At 42.4% G+C, this 15973-nt stretch overlaps 1 protein-coding gene across 3 annotated transcripts in view; it reads right to left on the bottom strand.

Annotated features, from left to right (window-relative positions):
• Positions 1-5830: 5830 nt before the first annotated feature.
• UBAP1 (ubiquitin associated protein 1) overlaps positions 5831-15973 on the bottom strand; it is a 53922-nt gene continuing 43779 nt past the window's right edge. For all 3 annotated transcript variants that reach the window (XM_072606247.1, XM_072606255.1, XM_072606264.1), the window contains 4 exons: positions 14556-15482; positions 8952-9149; positions 7960-8061; positions 5831-7130 (listed from right to left, as the gene is read on the bottom strand). In XM_072606247.1, coding sequence (XP_072462348.1) covers positions 6990-7130; positions 7960-8061; positions 8952-9149; positions 14556-15482 — 1368 coding nt within the window. In that variant the 3' untranslated portion in view covers positions 5831-6989. The remainder of the gene's footprint in view (positions 7131-7959; positions 8062-8951; positions 9150-14555; positions 15483-15973) is intronic.

Here is a 15973-nt window from a genome sequence, read left to right as displayed (position 1 = left end):
AATATAGTTAGGCCTATACAACACAACTAGTATGGAAATCATTTGCAAAACTAAACAGATATGGCCTATATTGAACTGCCTGTCTTCCAAGGGGAAGGGGTAGAGAGGGAGGGAGCTAAAGAAGTTGGAACTCAAAGTGTTAGGACCAAATGTAATGTTCTTACCACTGGGTAACAAGAAATACAGGTTAAGGGGTCAAGAAAGCTATCCGGCCCTACAGGACAAAAGAGAAGATGGAGACAAGGGCAGGGAGGGAGGATAGAGGAGAGAGTAGATAGGTTACAGGGGCAATTAGAAAGCTTGGGTCTGGGGGGGGGGAGGGGAAAAAAGGGGAGAAAATTTGTAACCCAAAATTGTGTGAAAATAAATGTTAAAAGTTTAATAAAAAAAAAAAAGAAGTTACACAGTCATATGTTTTAGGAATGTTAGTTTGGCAGCTCTTCTTCAGGATAGACCGGAGAGGAAGAGAAAGTGAAGGCAGGAAGAGCAGTTAGGAGACACTGATAGTTCAGGCCAGACAGTGATGCCCAGTAAAGGCCGGAGAGGGTGTAGGAGGGGCTGTGGTGAGAGAACTGACAAGATATGAGGATATCTAGCCCTTATCTCTCCTGACTTCCTGTACCCTTATCTACTATCAGTTTGCTAAATATCTCCACCTGGATAGCCCACCAGTATCTAAAGCATTATACCCAAAATGCAATTCATTTTTCCCCCAAAACCCATACTTCCTCCAACTCGTACTGAGGACCAAAGTCCTTCTATTACACTCAACTTTGACTCTGCCCTCTCCCTCCAGTCAGTTGTCACGTCTCGTTGATCCTCCCACAGCATCCCTCAGGTTGTCTCTTTTCCACCACTTATGCTGTGTGGTAGGCTTTTACCTCTTGTCTGAGACAGTTTCTAGAGAAAGAAGGGCACATCTTTGGGGAGTGCCCACTCAGTCACTGGGGGGAAATGATGTGGGCAAGGAGACTTGAAAGGTCAAAAAGTTAAGAAAAGCAGTGTCAGGGAGCTTAAGGCAAGAGTGTGTCCCAGCAGATGAAGATGTGATCAACAGTGTCAAAAACTGCAGATGTCGAGTAGAATGAGAGCTGAGGCAGCCAAAGAATGAGAAAGAGGCAAATAAATTGAAGCAACTACTTTGTTGTAAGTGGCTTTTCCTAGGAGTTTGGCTTTGAAAGGAAGAATTCCAACATGATAGCTTGAGGGGTTGTTTTCTGAAAGGCTGAGGGAGACCTGAGCATGTTTGTATGAAGCAGAAGATGAAGAAGAGATGGTTATGGAGACGATGAGGAAATGAGGTGAAGGGCTGCACACTCAGCCTTGCAAGGCTACCTCCTCATCCGAGACTGGAGAAAAGGAGAATGAGAGTTGTGCAGTAGGATAAAAGAGGAAGCTGGTAAAGGCCTCTGTTCTCAGGAAAGCAGGGAAGCAAGAAAGGAGGCAGTGGAGCAGTGGAACGACAGGTTTTGAATAGCCCTTATAGAGAACAAAAAAGTATACAAGTCTGAGCAGAAGTTTAAAAAAATGTATAAAGTATAAATGCAAGTGAGCGTACATTTGAAATCTGTTAAAATAAGTTGGCAGTGAACCCCAGTCAGCATGGCCACATTGTTTGTAGGCTCATTCAGCAGGACAGAGAGGAAAAGGAGAGGCAGATGGTAGGAGTAACTCAGCTGGCGTTCAGCATGGGCTGGCTGGTGATAGGAAAGGAGAACAGATTCAAGGTGACTGTTCTTGTATAGCTGAACTGATCAGCAAGAGACAGGGGAAGGAAGTGAGACCAAAACCAGAGATGGGCCAGAACAACTCTAAACACAAAATGGGAGCTCCTTGAGAGGAAGGTCTGTTTTTTCCGTTTGGATCCCCAGCACTTAGCACAGTGTTTTGTACATAGCAGGCACTTTAAAAATGTTTCATTTGTTCATAGTATTTAATTAAATAATCAAGTGCCTATTATTTGTAAGGCACTGTTTTAGAGTCTGGGGAATACAGTCCCTGCTTTCAAGGAATTTACTGAGAGCAAATAATACATACACAGTTAAATACAGCACAAAAAAAACCTGAAAGAGCTTGAACAAGGGGGATGGGGAACTCCCTCCCCACCTCTCACCCCAAGGTGGGAACTGGGAACTTAAAGCCTGGGGAAAGTTATCAAGGGGTGGAGTTAGATGCCCTGCTCCAACCAGATCCAGGATTTAGCCAAGACTTGAGTGTGTATTAATATAGTACAAAAAAAAAATGAAAGAGCATGAATAACGAGGGGGTGGGAGTGGAGAACCCCCTTGCCCCAAGGGTAATCAAGGGTAGACAGCTTTGAAGGACAAGATTTCTGAAAAGTAGAGATAAGGGGGAAGAAACTACACAGAAAACAGCTTGTTACTTCATTAAGACAAGAGTTGGAATATGAAGTTTTCACAGAACAGCTAGTGATCCAATTTGGTTGGACCAGAGTTCATGGAGAGCATGAACGGTCATAACTGAATGTGAATGGGATAAACTCACCCATAAAACAGTATAGCAAAATGGATTTAGACACTTGAATCCAAAAATAAGTTGTTTACAGGAAACATATTTGCAACATACACATAGACAAAATAAGAGGATAGGAGAGAATCTATTATTATGCTTCAATCATGATCTCAGAACAAGCAACCACAAAAATAAGACCTAATTAAGGGATTAAAAATGGAAATTACATTTTGCTGAAAGTACCAAAGACAATGAAAGTATTATGAAATAAAGTTGAGAAAGTAAATAGAAGCCAAATTACAGGGAATGTGAAATGCAACGCTAAGGAGTTTGCCTTCTGTCCAGCCACCAATAGGTTTTTTGTGTGTTTCAGGAAGATCATTTTGTTGTGGGGACGGCATATTGGAAAGATGAACCTAGAGAATGGCAGTAGGGCAGTCCAGGTCAATATTTTCTTAAATGCCAAGTCTAAATGGTCTTTCCATCTCCTTCCTCTTGTTCATCTCCTATTTGTATGACTGCTCCTTCTCAGTCTCTGATAGTTCAGTCAATGCCCCTAGCAGTGGGTGTTCACAAAGTTCTGTCCCAGGACCTCACTCTTCTCCCTCCCTACTCTCTCTGCATGACCCCATCAACTCCCAAGTAACAACTCTATGCAGATGACTCCCAATTCAACATATCTAGCTCCCTCTCCTAAGTTTTGGTCCTAGATCAACAACTGCCTATTGGATATTTCAATCTCAGTATTCTAAAAAGAGAAACCCTAAAACTTAAGGTCATTACCTCTTGAAAGCATCACCATTCCAATGTCTCAGGCTTGTAATTTGTATTCTGTCACCTCACATATCCAATCAATTGCTAGCTGTCTCCCCCTCACCCCCCACCAGCTTCCACTTAAGTTCAGGACCTCATCACCTACCTCTCACTGAAATTGCAACAACCTCCTATCTCCCTGATTTCTCTCTCCCAACCCTGGTCCATCCTGCACACTGTTTCCCAAGTAGTTTTTTCTTAAATCTGACCAGGTGACTCTCCCTATTCAGCCAACTCCAGCGACTTCCTATTGCTCTTCTAGGATAAAACAGAAATTGATTTGTTTAGCTCTTAAAGTCCTTGACAGTCTTCGTTGTAGGTTAGTCATTTCGGTTACGTCTGACTCTGTGACCCCATTTGGGGTTTTCCTGGCAAAGATACTGGAGTGGTTTGCCATTTCCTTCTCCAGCTCATTTTACAGATGAAGGAACTGAAGCAAACAAAGGTTAAGTGCTCAGGGTCCACACTTAGGAAGTGTCCAAGGCTAGGTTTGAACTCGTCTTCCTGACGGCTGGCCCAGCACTCTATCCGCTGAACCACTAACTGACCTTCACAGCCTGGCCCCAACCTGTCTGCGTTCTCATTGGACATTACTCCGCCCTCACTTTGTGATGCAGCTAGCCTGGCTTTCTTTCTTTCTTACAACACCTGTCTTTGCACTGACTGTCCCTTATTCCTGGGTCACACTCTCTCCTTAACTTCTGCCAAAGAATCCTCTTCCTTTTAGATGAAACTCAGGCACAATCTTCAGCAGGAAACCTTTCCTGGATTCCCCAACTGCTAGTAAGCTACCCTTCAGACTGTTTTGTATTCCTCTACTTTGTGGATAATATTATCTTTAAAATGATGTATTTTATGTGTACTTGTCCCCTTCGTTAGGGTTTCAGTTCAGTGTGAGCAGGGTTGTTTCATTCTTGGTCTAGTGCAGTGTCTGCAACATAGCAGGCACTTAATACTTATTAAGGTATGAACTACAGTGTTGGGCTATGGGAGTGAAGGTGAATTTGTAAAGTCAAAGGTAGAAGTAACAAGATTTTGTAACTGACTGGATGTGGATGGGACAGTCCTGGAGACGAAGAGTAGAGGATGACAAGGAGTTTGGGGGAGGACGACTGGTTGTTTTAAAGCATCTGAGATGGCCAAAGGGAATTCAGGGAAGAATATATAGCAGGCAGATAATGAGTGAGGTTAGGGCTAACTATGTTGTACGGAGTCATCTGCATAGAGTACGCTGAATCTATGGAACCTCTAATGAAAGGGAACCCAAAATGCAAGTCAGATTCATAAAATGTTATAGTTGGAAAGACTCAGAGTCTTTGGACACGACCTAGAACAACCATTTGTAATCTGAGGCTTGTCATTTTCATTGCCCTAATAGCCCACCTTCCCCTCCCTGAAAAACAGTCCAGATGGCCTTCTAAAGATCTTGTAAGAGCTTATGTGGATAGATGGAAGAATGATTCAGTCAAGGAAATTGAGTGGACGAAGAGGAATCATAGAAAGCAAGGGAGAAGTATAAGTTAAGAGGATGATCAGTGAAGATCATTAAAGTTGCAGGGAGGTGAAGGCCTGATAAAAATTGGTTTTAAGTCATTGGTAACGTTGGGGAGAGAGAGAGAGAGACAGAGACAGAGAGAGAACCATTGGTTTCTTCCTAGCCCTTCTTGCCCCCAGTAGCTGAGATTTTCCCAATTAGAACGCTCCTAAAGGCCCTAGAAAGGTAGCATAGATGAGCTCCTTCTGTTAAAGATTAAATTCAGAGCTTTCTGAATTTAAAAATTTAAAAATGCTTTCTCCCTAAAGCAACAGTTCTTAACCTAGGGTCCATGAACTGTTTTTGTAAATAACTATTCATTATAATTATTTTCCTGAAGCTGTGTATTTTATTTTATGCACTTAAAAAGTTATTCTGAGAAGGGATCCATGGACTTCACCAGACTGCTAAAGGGCTCATGCCACAAGAAAGGTTAATTCCTTTCCTAAAGACTAGGTGAAGGACAGAATCCTTTCATTATTACTTCACTTTCAGGACACCAGCTGAAATTTTGCCTAATTTGCCTTGGAAATTTAGCCAATACTGCCTACCTCCATTCACTTGCACAGGAGGAAAAAGCCACCCTCACCTAGACTGAAGTAAAGCTTGGAGCTCTTTTTTTTGGGGGGTGGGGTGGGGTGTTAGGGGATGTTTTCCTTTATGCAGAGTTCTCAGGTCACTTGCGGCAAAACAGCCACTACTCCCAAGTAATGCCAGCCCCAGAGGGCGGCACCAGCTAGGCAGGTTGGCAGTTGCTTCGTTCTCTTCAATGCTGCCAAAATCACCCAAAAAAATGGCAGTGAGCTGGGCAAGACATCACACCTTCACCTCTACAGTCAAGAACGGACAACCAGAGGGATGCTGAACCCTGCAAGTTAGAGTAGAAGAACCCACATAAATACTGGGGCAGGGGAGCTGGGTGAACAGAATGAATGAACACAATCCTTCCCATCGGACCCATGGGGAAAAGCCCTCCCACCAGTCTAAGGAAATTCAATTCAACAGAAAGAAAACCTTTTAAACTTTTATTAGTAGTTGTTTCTGAAGAATCAAAATAGTTAGCAAATTACTTTAGATTCATTGACTGTATTCTTTTGTATTCAGAGCTTTAACAATGTACAACATAATACAAAACCAACCAAAGAGATGGGTTTCTATCACTGGATGTTACCGAATGTATCATTCTAAAGTAGTGAATCTATTCCCCAAGAATGATGTGGAAAGTAAAACTGAAACAAAACTGTGAGTTCAGGGCTGAGCTAACGGATTGTGGACTCATTCCCCCAACCTCATCTGAAAGTGCTTGCAAAGAAATTCCTGTTTCACACTGAATAAAGTGTCAACTGAACAATTTCCTAGAACTGGGAACTCGGGGAAGCCTGAGGAAGGCTGTCAAGGATGGAGTTAGATGCCCTGCTCCAACAAGATCCAGGATTTGAGTGTGGGCAAGCACAATGGCTGCCTGGCAAAAGGGGCAGAACAGAGCCCAAACTCAATGGCATTCTTCATGCCTTTACAAGTTTAGGAACCAGTGTTAAACTAAGTTAGAATCTAACGTGGAGTTCATTTTTAAAAGAAAAACAAAAGTAAAATCAAATAAACACCCTAAAAACCCTTTCCACTGCACTAGATATGGATTTCGGTTCAGCCAGTCTAACAGTGAGGGATGTTTTGGTCGAACACATGACATTCAAAGCAGCACTGACTGAGTCTCTCTCAGAGGGAACTCCAGAACACCCCTGTATCTCCTGCTCATGGCAAGGGTTTACACCAACAAAGTTTGGTCTTGAATATATGTACAGACCCCTAGAAAAACCAGGGCCAAGCTGGGAAGGGCACTTCTCAAAATACAAATAAAATTAATTGGAAAGGTGGATGGGGGCAGGGCTTAGAGGTCCCAACATTCCTCGTGCTTTACCTTCCTCCTCCCTGTTCCCACAGGGATCAGACACACAGATCCACGTGTGGTGATAAGTCTCCAGAAGGTACAGAAGTACGCTTCCTGTTTCTTCCCTTCCCACCCCCAACAACAAACCCAAAACAACATTCTCTCTTCTTCCTAAGGAGAGTGTGAAGCCACTGGAGGGCCTCCAGGGACTGGTGGGAATACTTGGGGCCTCCCAAAGGGAGAGATGCTTCTGGCAGGGTGGAGGTGGGCTGGGGCGTCTTCTCAGCTGGCTCCTGCCCGAGCCATGAGGTCTTCCAATGCATTGTCCTGGTCGTTGTTATGTAATAATAAAACTTCCTTAATGTCTTTCAGTTCAAAGCCCATTTCCTTAAATTTGCTCATTAACTGAAGAAATTCTGTTGTCTGAAAGAGAAGTGGGGGAGAGAAAGGTTAAAAGATCCCAACAACACAGATCCTAAAGGCAACATCAAAATAAAATTAGGAAGCACGTGGTTGTTTATGGGACAAGGTCAGAAAGGTCACCTAATACTTCCAGCATATTCTCTGGCTCCAGTTAAGTCCAGGCAGGAGAGGTGTCACTTGGGAGGATGGCCAATGCTAGAACTCATCTCCCTCCCCCACCAGTCCTTCACCGTCCTTCTGAAGCATGCATACGACCTCTGGGTCCAAGTTAGAAGATCTCACATAGATGAGACTCATGCCTATGAACACCATAAACTGCTACTATGAGGACACTTCTCAGAATACCTGGCATGAAGCAGCCTGGGATAAAGAAGGCTCTAAAGCGCTCCTCCCCACCCCAATCAACTACAGCTCTTCCTTTTTCATCTCGGCTCTAGCTAAGTCCATTGGCCAACATTATTCCTCATTTTTATTAACCCTCTTGGGAAGCCCAATAATCCTCAGTTCTGTCATGACAGAAAAACACACTTCTTGCTAGGAGGAAAGTACAGGAAGGGACTGAGGTCCCTTTTACTTGTACCCCTGGCCCTGAACCGCACCATCATTCCTTTGGCAAACCACAGATTCGGTCTCCAAATGCCACAAACTGGTTTAGAAAGGGAAGAAGTAGAGTAGAGAGTTCAAGACTTCAAGGAATTTTAGTATAGTGGTTGAGACTGTAGGAAATGAATTCCAGGAATTCCTAGTCCCTGGGCAGACATATCTAACATCTCTCTATTGGACTCTCTTGTCCCTGCCCCAAATCCCGTACACAAACCACCAATCTCACCTTTTCCTCTGAACACTGGTACATTTCCAAAGCTTCTTCTACCAGAATAGGATCAAAGCCCTTTTCACAGAGCTGTCCATGTGCAAACAAATAGTCAAGAACCTAAGAAAAGCAACAAAGAGTCAATTCTCTGCCTTGAGCATGTTCTGAGGTTCTGCAGTCATTTCAGTGTGGTCCTCATAGAAACAACTAAATCCAGTCTTATGAATTCCCCCACCCTCTTATTTCCCAAAATAAGTACAGGGAAGAAGGAGGGAGTATGGGGAGTCAATGAATACATATTCCATGTACCAACATGGAATCAACATGAATCCAAAGACTAGCCTTACTGGGAGAAACAGTTATGATCAGACTGAGAACTTACAATCTACCCCTGCTCAACCACAACTGGAAACCTGAACTAGTCTATCCTATCATCTGTCATTTTAACAGCTCCCTACAGGAATAACATTTTCCCCAGTCCAATGCAACTTGCTGGTGAGGATGGAAGTAGATAGAAGCTGCTGGTACCTATCTTCTGTCTTAAATAGTTTCCTCTCTTCGAGCCCTATCCCACCTATATTTTTCCAGCACTGGTTTCTGGAGTCAGGCTTCCTGTGAACCTCTAGGGATAAAGACCAGGTTCCCACAACCAAAGTCTTCTACCAGGAAGTAGCCTGCAGAAGACATTGCTAGTAAACTAATGTCTTTTCCCAGTACTGCTACTGCCAGTTAAAGATGTGGAAGTGGAGCAATGGCTGGAACAACAGATCTAACTCACAGGGAAAGTTGCATGGCCCCATGTCCTGCTACAAATATCCTCAGAATCTCACTTGGAAATGATGGTAGGTATTTTAAAAAAGAGAGAGAGAGAGAAACCACTTTCAAATAGCAGTGACTGAAGGGGAGGATGTCAGCTCAGTTAACAAGGACCCTGCACTCCAAATGCATGTCAAGTTTAAAATACAGTTTGTAAGTCTAGTCCTACCTAGTTTCCTTCTCTAGCCTCTCACCTGCTCTATATTTTCCCCTTTCTTCTTCATGGCTTTCAAGACACAATCATATGAGTAGCCCATGTTGACCACTGTCTCCACACATTGCCGCTCACTGGGGGACAGTGCTTGCAGGTCCAAATAGGTTGATGTACTTGAGCCCTGGGGACAGCTGGGGGTGTTGGGCACTTGCGATGTCCTGACATTGTGAGGCGTGACCTGGTGGTGGAGAAACATGCAGGGTTATGTGAGAGTGGGATCCTAGGTCATATAAACAACATTCTGGACAAAGAGAAAGACATAAGAGAGGAGACTGTGTAGGCATTCTGCTTCCTTCCTTACCCTTACCCCATAGTCCATAGACAAATATATAGTTACTGAAGTGTCTGCTTAGGGGAAAGGGCCAATCTGCACAGTGGAATCCAAACAAGAGAAGGAAGTTGAGAGAAAGATTTGAGACTGAAGTGGAAAAGTTCAGTTTCAGACTGAGCTATCTTGTCCTATCCTCCCAGAGCCTCTAAATAAACAGAAGAATTCATAGAATCATATAGTATTTACAGCTAAAAGGGACCCTAGGGGACTTTCCCAAAATGTAGATTTTTAAAAAAAATTCTATTAAGAGTCAACTGGTTTCTCTGTTCAAGCCAGTTAACACTATTTTCAGTGGGCACTGATTTTATGACTAGCACCGCTATCAAAATGCCTAAGTGTTTGCTTCCTGGCATCCCAATGTTTTACAAACTTCAGTCTGCTGAGGATCTACATGGAGGCTTCAGGGGAGGAAAAGTGTGAGGCCCCAAAGTGACTCAGAGCACACGGAGTAAGTCAATTGCAACAGGAACTATAATGACTGAGAACTGAAGAGGACTTAAGTGGCCATCTTGTCCAACTCAAACCAGACAGGAATTCCTACTTATGACAGACCCAACAAGTGGTTAATGGGTCTCTGCTTGAAGACCTCTAAGAAGAGGGAAGCTGGCACCTCTACACAACACATTCCACTTTTATACACCTCCTCTGCTAACAAGTTTTTATCATGTTTTTCCTGACATTGAGCTAAATTTGCCTCTTTGAAGCTTCCACCCACTGTTCCTGATTCGGGAGGCTAAAGGAAACAAATCTAGTCACGTTGCTACACTACAGCCCTTCAAATACTTGAGGGCAGCTGTCTTGTCCTTCCCCTTCCCAAGTCTTTTCTTTTCCGCAAGCTAAAACTCTCCAGTTCCTTCTCAAGGGCAAAAGAGATGCCAACATCTTGGCTAAATTCCCACTTGCTCTTAAAACATCCTCTGTCCCAATTTGTACAAGTGCAACTCCAGTCGAGGCTGAGAAAAATCTCTCTCAGGATCAAGATTCCCAGTTTTCAAAGGTGATCATCCTATTAACTTGATTACATACACGAAGACACAAAGGACTGTTAGCACAGAACCGATGCTCAACCCTAGAAAGACTGGCCTGAGCTGAGCGATGAGACTAGGCACAGAGGTATGGCCCTCCAGGTCCTCAAAGGCAGCCTTCTGACAAAGTCCAAACTTCACAGAATTAATCCCCTTAATAAAAGGATTTGTTCTGTAAAACTTGGATTCCCAAAAGGCCGCATTCAAGGACCTAGAAGGCCACATGTGGCCTTGAGGCTGCATATTCCCCACCCCTGGACTAGGGGAATGAACAGAGTTCAATCTGACAGGAGCTGGAATATGAATTCTTAAGGATTTGGTTCAGTCTACTGCCCCCTGGCAGGACCTAAAGGTCCTCCAAAACAACCAATATTCTCTACCCTACCATCATTTGGTCCATTCATGACTTTCACATACACAGTCACTGCCCACCTGCTCCTCCTTCTGCAGTTGGGATGGGAAATAATCGTTCCAGATCATATGGATACAGTGCTTTAAGGTGTGCAAAATGTGATCAGACAGGTCACTGAGACAACTTAAGATTTTAGGACCTAATTTGGCCTTATGATAGCTCAATAACCACTATTTGATAATGATTTAATATAATTTATTACTTCATATAACGTTGTTATAAGTACTTGTGTCAAAGAATTAAACTATGCAGAAGCAAGAGTGAAGTGCAGCCAATGCTACCAGTATGGGTACTTTTCACTACTATACTCCAACAAAATCCTGGCTATTGGTTGGTCTCTTGTACCTTGTTAAAAACCACATTCCTGAGACAATTTAATGTCTACCTTAAACATATAAACCCTTCTAGAAGAGTTTAAGAGCCCTGTAAGAATATCATCCTACACTAACCTACTTCCTACTTAAATGGTACCTTTTTTTGGCCACTCTAACAAAAACAAAAATAGAGAAACATACATGTGGTTTTGAATTTTCATTCACTTCTTCAGGCTAACTCAGTAAATGCCTTCAAGGGATCAAAACATCTTCCTTTCACCAATGTAACTACAGAAGTACCTCAAAATACTATAACGTTATTACCTGGCAGGAAAAAATATTCCAGCATCACCATCATAAGAATTCCTGCAAAGGTGATCACAGATTACAGATAGCAGGTAACACCGGAGCCACTACTACAAGGAAAATACAATTTCTCAAAAGATGTTGGAAAAGGAGAAAAGACGTCTCTTCGTAAACTCTTTTTTTTCCTAAGTCAAAGACTCAGTGCTAATTGAGACCATGAAACTACTCTTTAAGTCAACCTAAGTTTATCCTTTGGCAACTGAACCTATGAATCTATAACCACTGATGATCTCTTGTCTCATAGGCATCCTAAACTCATATTCAAAAGATAACTCATTATCTTTCTCCTCATATTCACCCTTCCTCCAAATTTCTCTGCTTCTTTCTAGGGTACTACCATCATCCCAAGTGCTCAAGTTCACAATGCTGGTGTTGATGCAACCCTCAAATTCTAATCAGTTACTAAATGTTGTCATTTTTACCTCCCCCATGTTTCTCATTTATTCCCTTCTCAAACACAGAGAGCTACTATCTCTAGCTCAAGCCTTCCTGACTGGAATACTTAAAGTTTCCCTGCTTCAAGTCTCTCACTGTTCTAATTCATCTTCTGCACAACTGCCAAAGAGATTTTCCTAAGGCACAATCAATCAACAGGCAGTTTATGAAGCACTTACTTCTTGCCAGGTATTGTGCTAAGCACCAGGAATATCTATACAAAAGTGAAAGTCCCTGCACACAAAAGTGCTTATATTCAGTTCTATCAAGAGAAAAAACATGTAAATATACAAAATAAACAAACGTAGGATAATTTTGGAAGAGTGTGCACTAGAAGGTGAATGTTTCAAAAAAGTCATGTTGGAAAAGATGGCACTTGGAAAAGATGGCACTTGAAATTTGAAGAAAAACAGGGATTCCCAGAGGAAGAGTGACAAAGGAAGTGTATTCTAGACGTGAGAAACATACAGTGCAAAGGCACAGAGCCAAGAATTGAATTATAACTGAAATACAACAAATGGAGGAGACGAGAGTAAAAGAAGCATAAAAAGGCAGAAAAGGGCCAGGCTGTTAAGACCTTTACATTCCAAACAGAAAAGTTGATTTTGATCCCAGAGGAGATAACAAGCCAATGGGGCTTATTGGTGGAGGTAACATGGTCAGACTAGCACTTCAGAAAAATCACTCTGGTGGTTGGGTAGACAGAGCAAAGAAAGGTTTGATATAGGAAAACCAATTAGGTGTCAATGAAATACTCCAAACTAGTGATGAGGGCCTGAAATATGACAGTGGTAGTGTAAACGGAGAAAAGGGAATGTAAAATGAGTCTATGCAAATAGGAATGAGAAGATGGAGCAAGTGAATGCATATGAAGTGAAAATGAGGAAACAAAAATGACACCAAGGTTGTCAACCTGGGTGATTTAAAGAATGGTGGTGTCCTGAAAGTAATAAGGAAATTCAGGAAAAGGGTGGGTTTGGGGAAAATCTAATGAGTTCTGTTATGAACATATGGAATTTAGGATGTTTCCAGGACATCTAGTTTGAAATGTCCACAGGCAACCTGTAGGATATAGGACTAGAGACTGAAATACTGATGTCTGATATGTTGTTATTGTGGTGGTGGTGGTGGTGGTAGTTCTGTCCTATCAGTCATGCCCAACTCTCCATGATCCCAGTTGGGGTTTTCCTGGCAGAGATACTGGAGTAGTTTGTTGTTTCCTTTTCCAGATCATTTTACAGCAGAGGGACATTGAGGCAAAGAGGATTAAGTGACTTGCCCAGGGGTACACAGCTAGTAGTAAGTGTCTGAGGCCAGATCTGAACTCAGGAAGAGTCTTCCTGACTCTAGGCCCAGCACTGTACCTCTCTGGTTTGATACACAGATCTGAAAATCGTAGACACATGATATCACCAAGTGAGAGAGTACAGAGAAAAGATGGCTCCTGGGATGGAGCCTTAGAGTACACCCAAAATTAGAGAGCATGACATGGATGAAGATCCAACAAGAAAGACTAAGAAGGGGCAGTCAGATAAGCAAGAGAAAAACCAAGAGATCACTGTCACAAAAATGTAGAAAGGAGAGTTTCCAGGTGATGGTCAATAGTATCAAATGTGGCAGAGAAGTCAAGAAGACTGAGAAGACAGTAGACTGGATAATTAGTATATGATTGGAAGCTATAGAGAGAGCAGTTTCAATTGATTGATGCCATCCTAAGCCAGATTACAGGGGGAGTCAGGAGAGCAAAGAAGTGAAGACAGAGTGTAGACACCTTTTTCCAAGGACTCTGGCTGAGAAAGGGGATATAAAATATAGGATAGCAAGTGGAGGCAATAGATCTACTAAGGTTGCTTAAGGATAGAGGAAACAACTGTGGCATGTTTACAGGCAGCAGCAAGTATCTAGCAGAAAGGGAAAGAAAATGATAGTTGAGAATCTGCTAAAGAAGACAGGATGGGATGAGAGATCAACTCTGGCAATGAGATTAGCCTCTTCCTCAGAAACTGAAGTGAAGGGCTGTAGAAGAAGCAAAAAGAGGGAACTTGGCAAATGACCAGCTTATTATCTCTAGGATCAAATATAAATTCCTCTGTGCTCCTTTAATGACCTTCACACACATTTCCAGTTCAAAACTGAGAACATCTACTTCTGCTGGATGTAAAGATTTCTGAAACTTAATGTTTTCCTTCTTGATAGTCCATGGTAAGGCAGCAGCACACGAAGATGCTCCTCAGAACAAACTCAACCTTGTCAAAGATCCACAACTGAAAAAAATCATGCCTGGGAACATTAAGACAGGAAATGAGAGAAAGAAATGTTGAAAGGTGATAGAAAAATTGGAAAGGAAATGTATGAAAAAGGCAAAAACATTAAAAAGCAAATTCTTGTCTCCACCAGAGTCATACAAAGGAATATACTGGATGTCAGAGGCGAGCATTTGCAAATAGCTTCAATCTAGGAAAGAAGCCTAGATTAGGCTGGTGGAAAAGGTTAGCACAAAATTGAGAATGAAAATAACCCCAAATGCTCTCATCCTCACAATCAATCCCAACAAAATCATGCCTCATCTTGATGTCATCGTCACACGCTCAAAACTAATTGCTACGATCCTTCCTTTCACAGGAAAGGTGACAGTGAGTCACATGTGTTCATTTGGTAACCTTCTGGAGGCCCTAGCTTAAAAGCAATCACAATATCTTACCGTCAGCACTGTATTTGGAAGTGATGACTCTTCTGTACACACTGACAAAACAGACAAGGAAGGCAGCTGGGATGAGGGGGATAGTGCTGGTGTTTCCTTGCCACTGTCCAAATTTAAAGCTGAAAGTCCCACCCCAAGGTATCCATTGAGTTCACTAGCATCGTTCTGGGAGCAGGGTTTTAAGGAATTCAAGAAAGTGCCATTACGGAGGCAGGTGGTGCTGTGAAAAGTGCTTGCAAGTTTTGCTGTCTTCTGCTCACTGTCATCTGAGTCGAGTTTGGGGAAGGAAAGAGACTTGATATTGCTCACAGCAGTAATAGGAGGGAGGGACACTTTGGAAGACAGTGACATCTTTTCACAATTACCTAATTGTGGTAAAGTGATAAAGCCATTGGGTTTGTGAAGGGGCTTGAAATCCAGTGCAGCCCTTTCCAGGGATGCCAAGACTTCCTGGTCCTGCAACACAGACCCAGACCCTCCTTTGGGTAAGTTATTGTCTAAGATCTGAGCCACAATAGGTCCAGTTGTACCAACAAGAATGTTTCTCAGTTCTTCTTTCTCATCAATAGTTTTTAATTCCATGTTATCAAATGGATCCTCTTCACATTCAAAGTCAGCGGGGTTGAAGTCTGCCTTTGTATGGGGAGGGCTGAGAACCTTCTGTTTTATGGCACTGCTGCTGACACGGGTTGGGGTGAGAATATTGTTGTGCTGTAAGCTGGCAAGGATGGGGTTAATGGGAGGTGGCATTGTGGTTGGGCAGTGTGTCTTTGAGAAACCCATTTTGCTGTCACCCTCTGGGCCACTCTTGGAATTTACTGTGGATTCGGTTTCTTCAGCCTTTCTCTCAGCTTCCCATTGCGCTTCCTGGATTTTCTTAATGTCTTCTGCCCACTCGATTGTTTTTTTTTCCAAGGAAAAGTCATACTGTAAAACATAATAAAAAAACAGAAAGACATTAAGCATCTGTATTATTGTTCTTTCATACTTCAGCTTGTTTTTTAAAGAGTTAAAAATTCAATGCAGTTTTATACTGTCCTTCACTTTTCTATATACATACAGCAGCTATAGAGGGGCAGTGGAAAGAGTGATGGGGACCAGTGTTTGAATCTTCACTCTCCTACTTCCTCCATGTTTTATCTCTGGGCAAGTCACTTAACCTCCTATAAAATGAAGGCCCTCTTAGGTCTCTTAGTTCTAAGTTCACAATTTATAAGTCTTGTCCCTCCTATTACTGCTAGATTTTAAAATCCACAAAAGCACAGACTTAAAATTTTTTTCTTTGTATCCTTAACATCTCATACAAATAATACATGCTCAACAAAATATTGTCTAGTGATGATGCTTACAGATCACCTTTCCAAAATAGGGATCTACCTTCACTTAAAAAAAACTCATGGATACAAATCAGAATTTGC

This window comes from Notamacropus eugenii, chromosome 1 (genome assembly GCF_028372415.1).
Source record: "Notamacropus eugenii isolate mMacEug1 chromosome 1, mMacEug1.pri_v2, whole genome shotgun sequence".
NCBI lineage: Eukaryota > Metazoa > Chordata > Mammalia > Diprotodontia > Macropodidae > Notamacropus > Notamacropus eugenii.
This window is presented reverse-complemented; position numbering and strand designations above follow the sequence as displayed.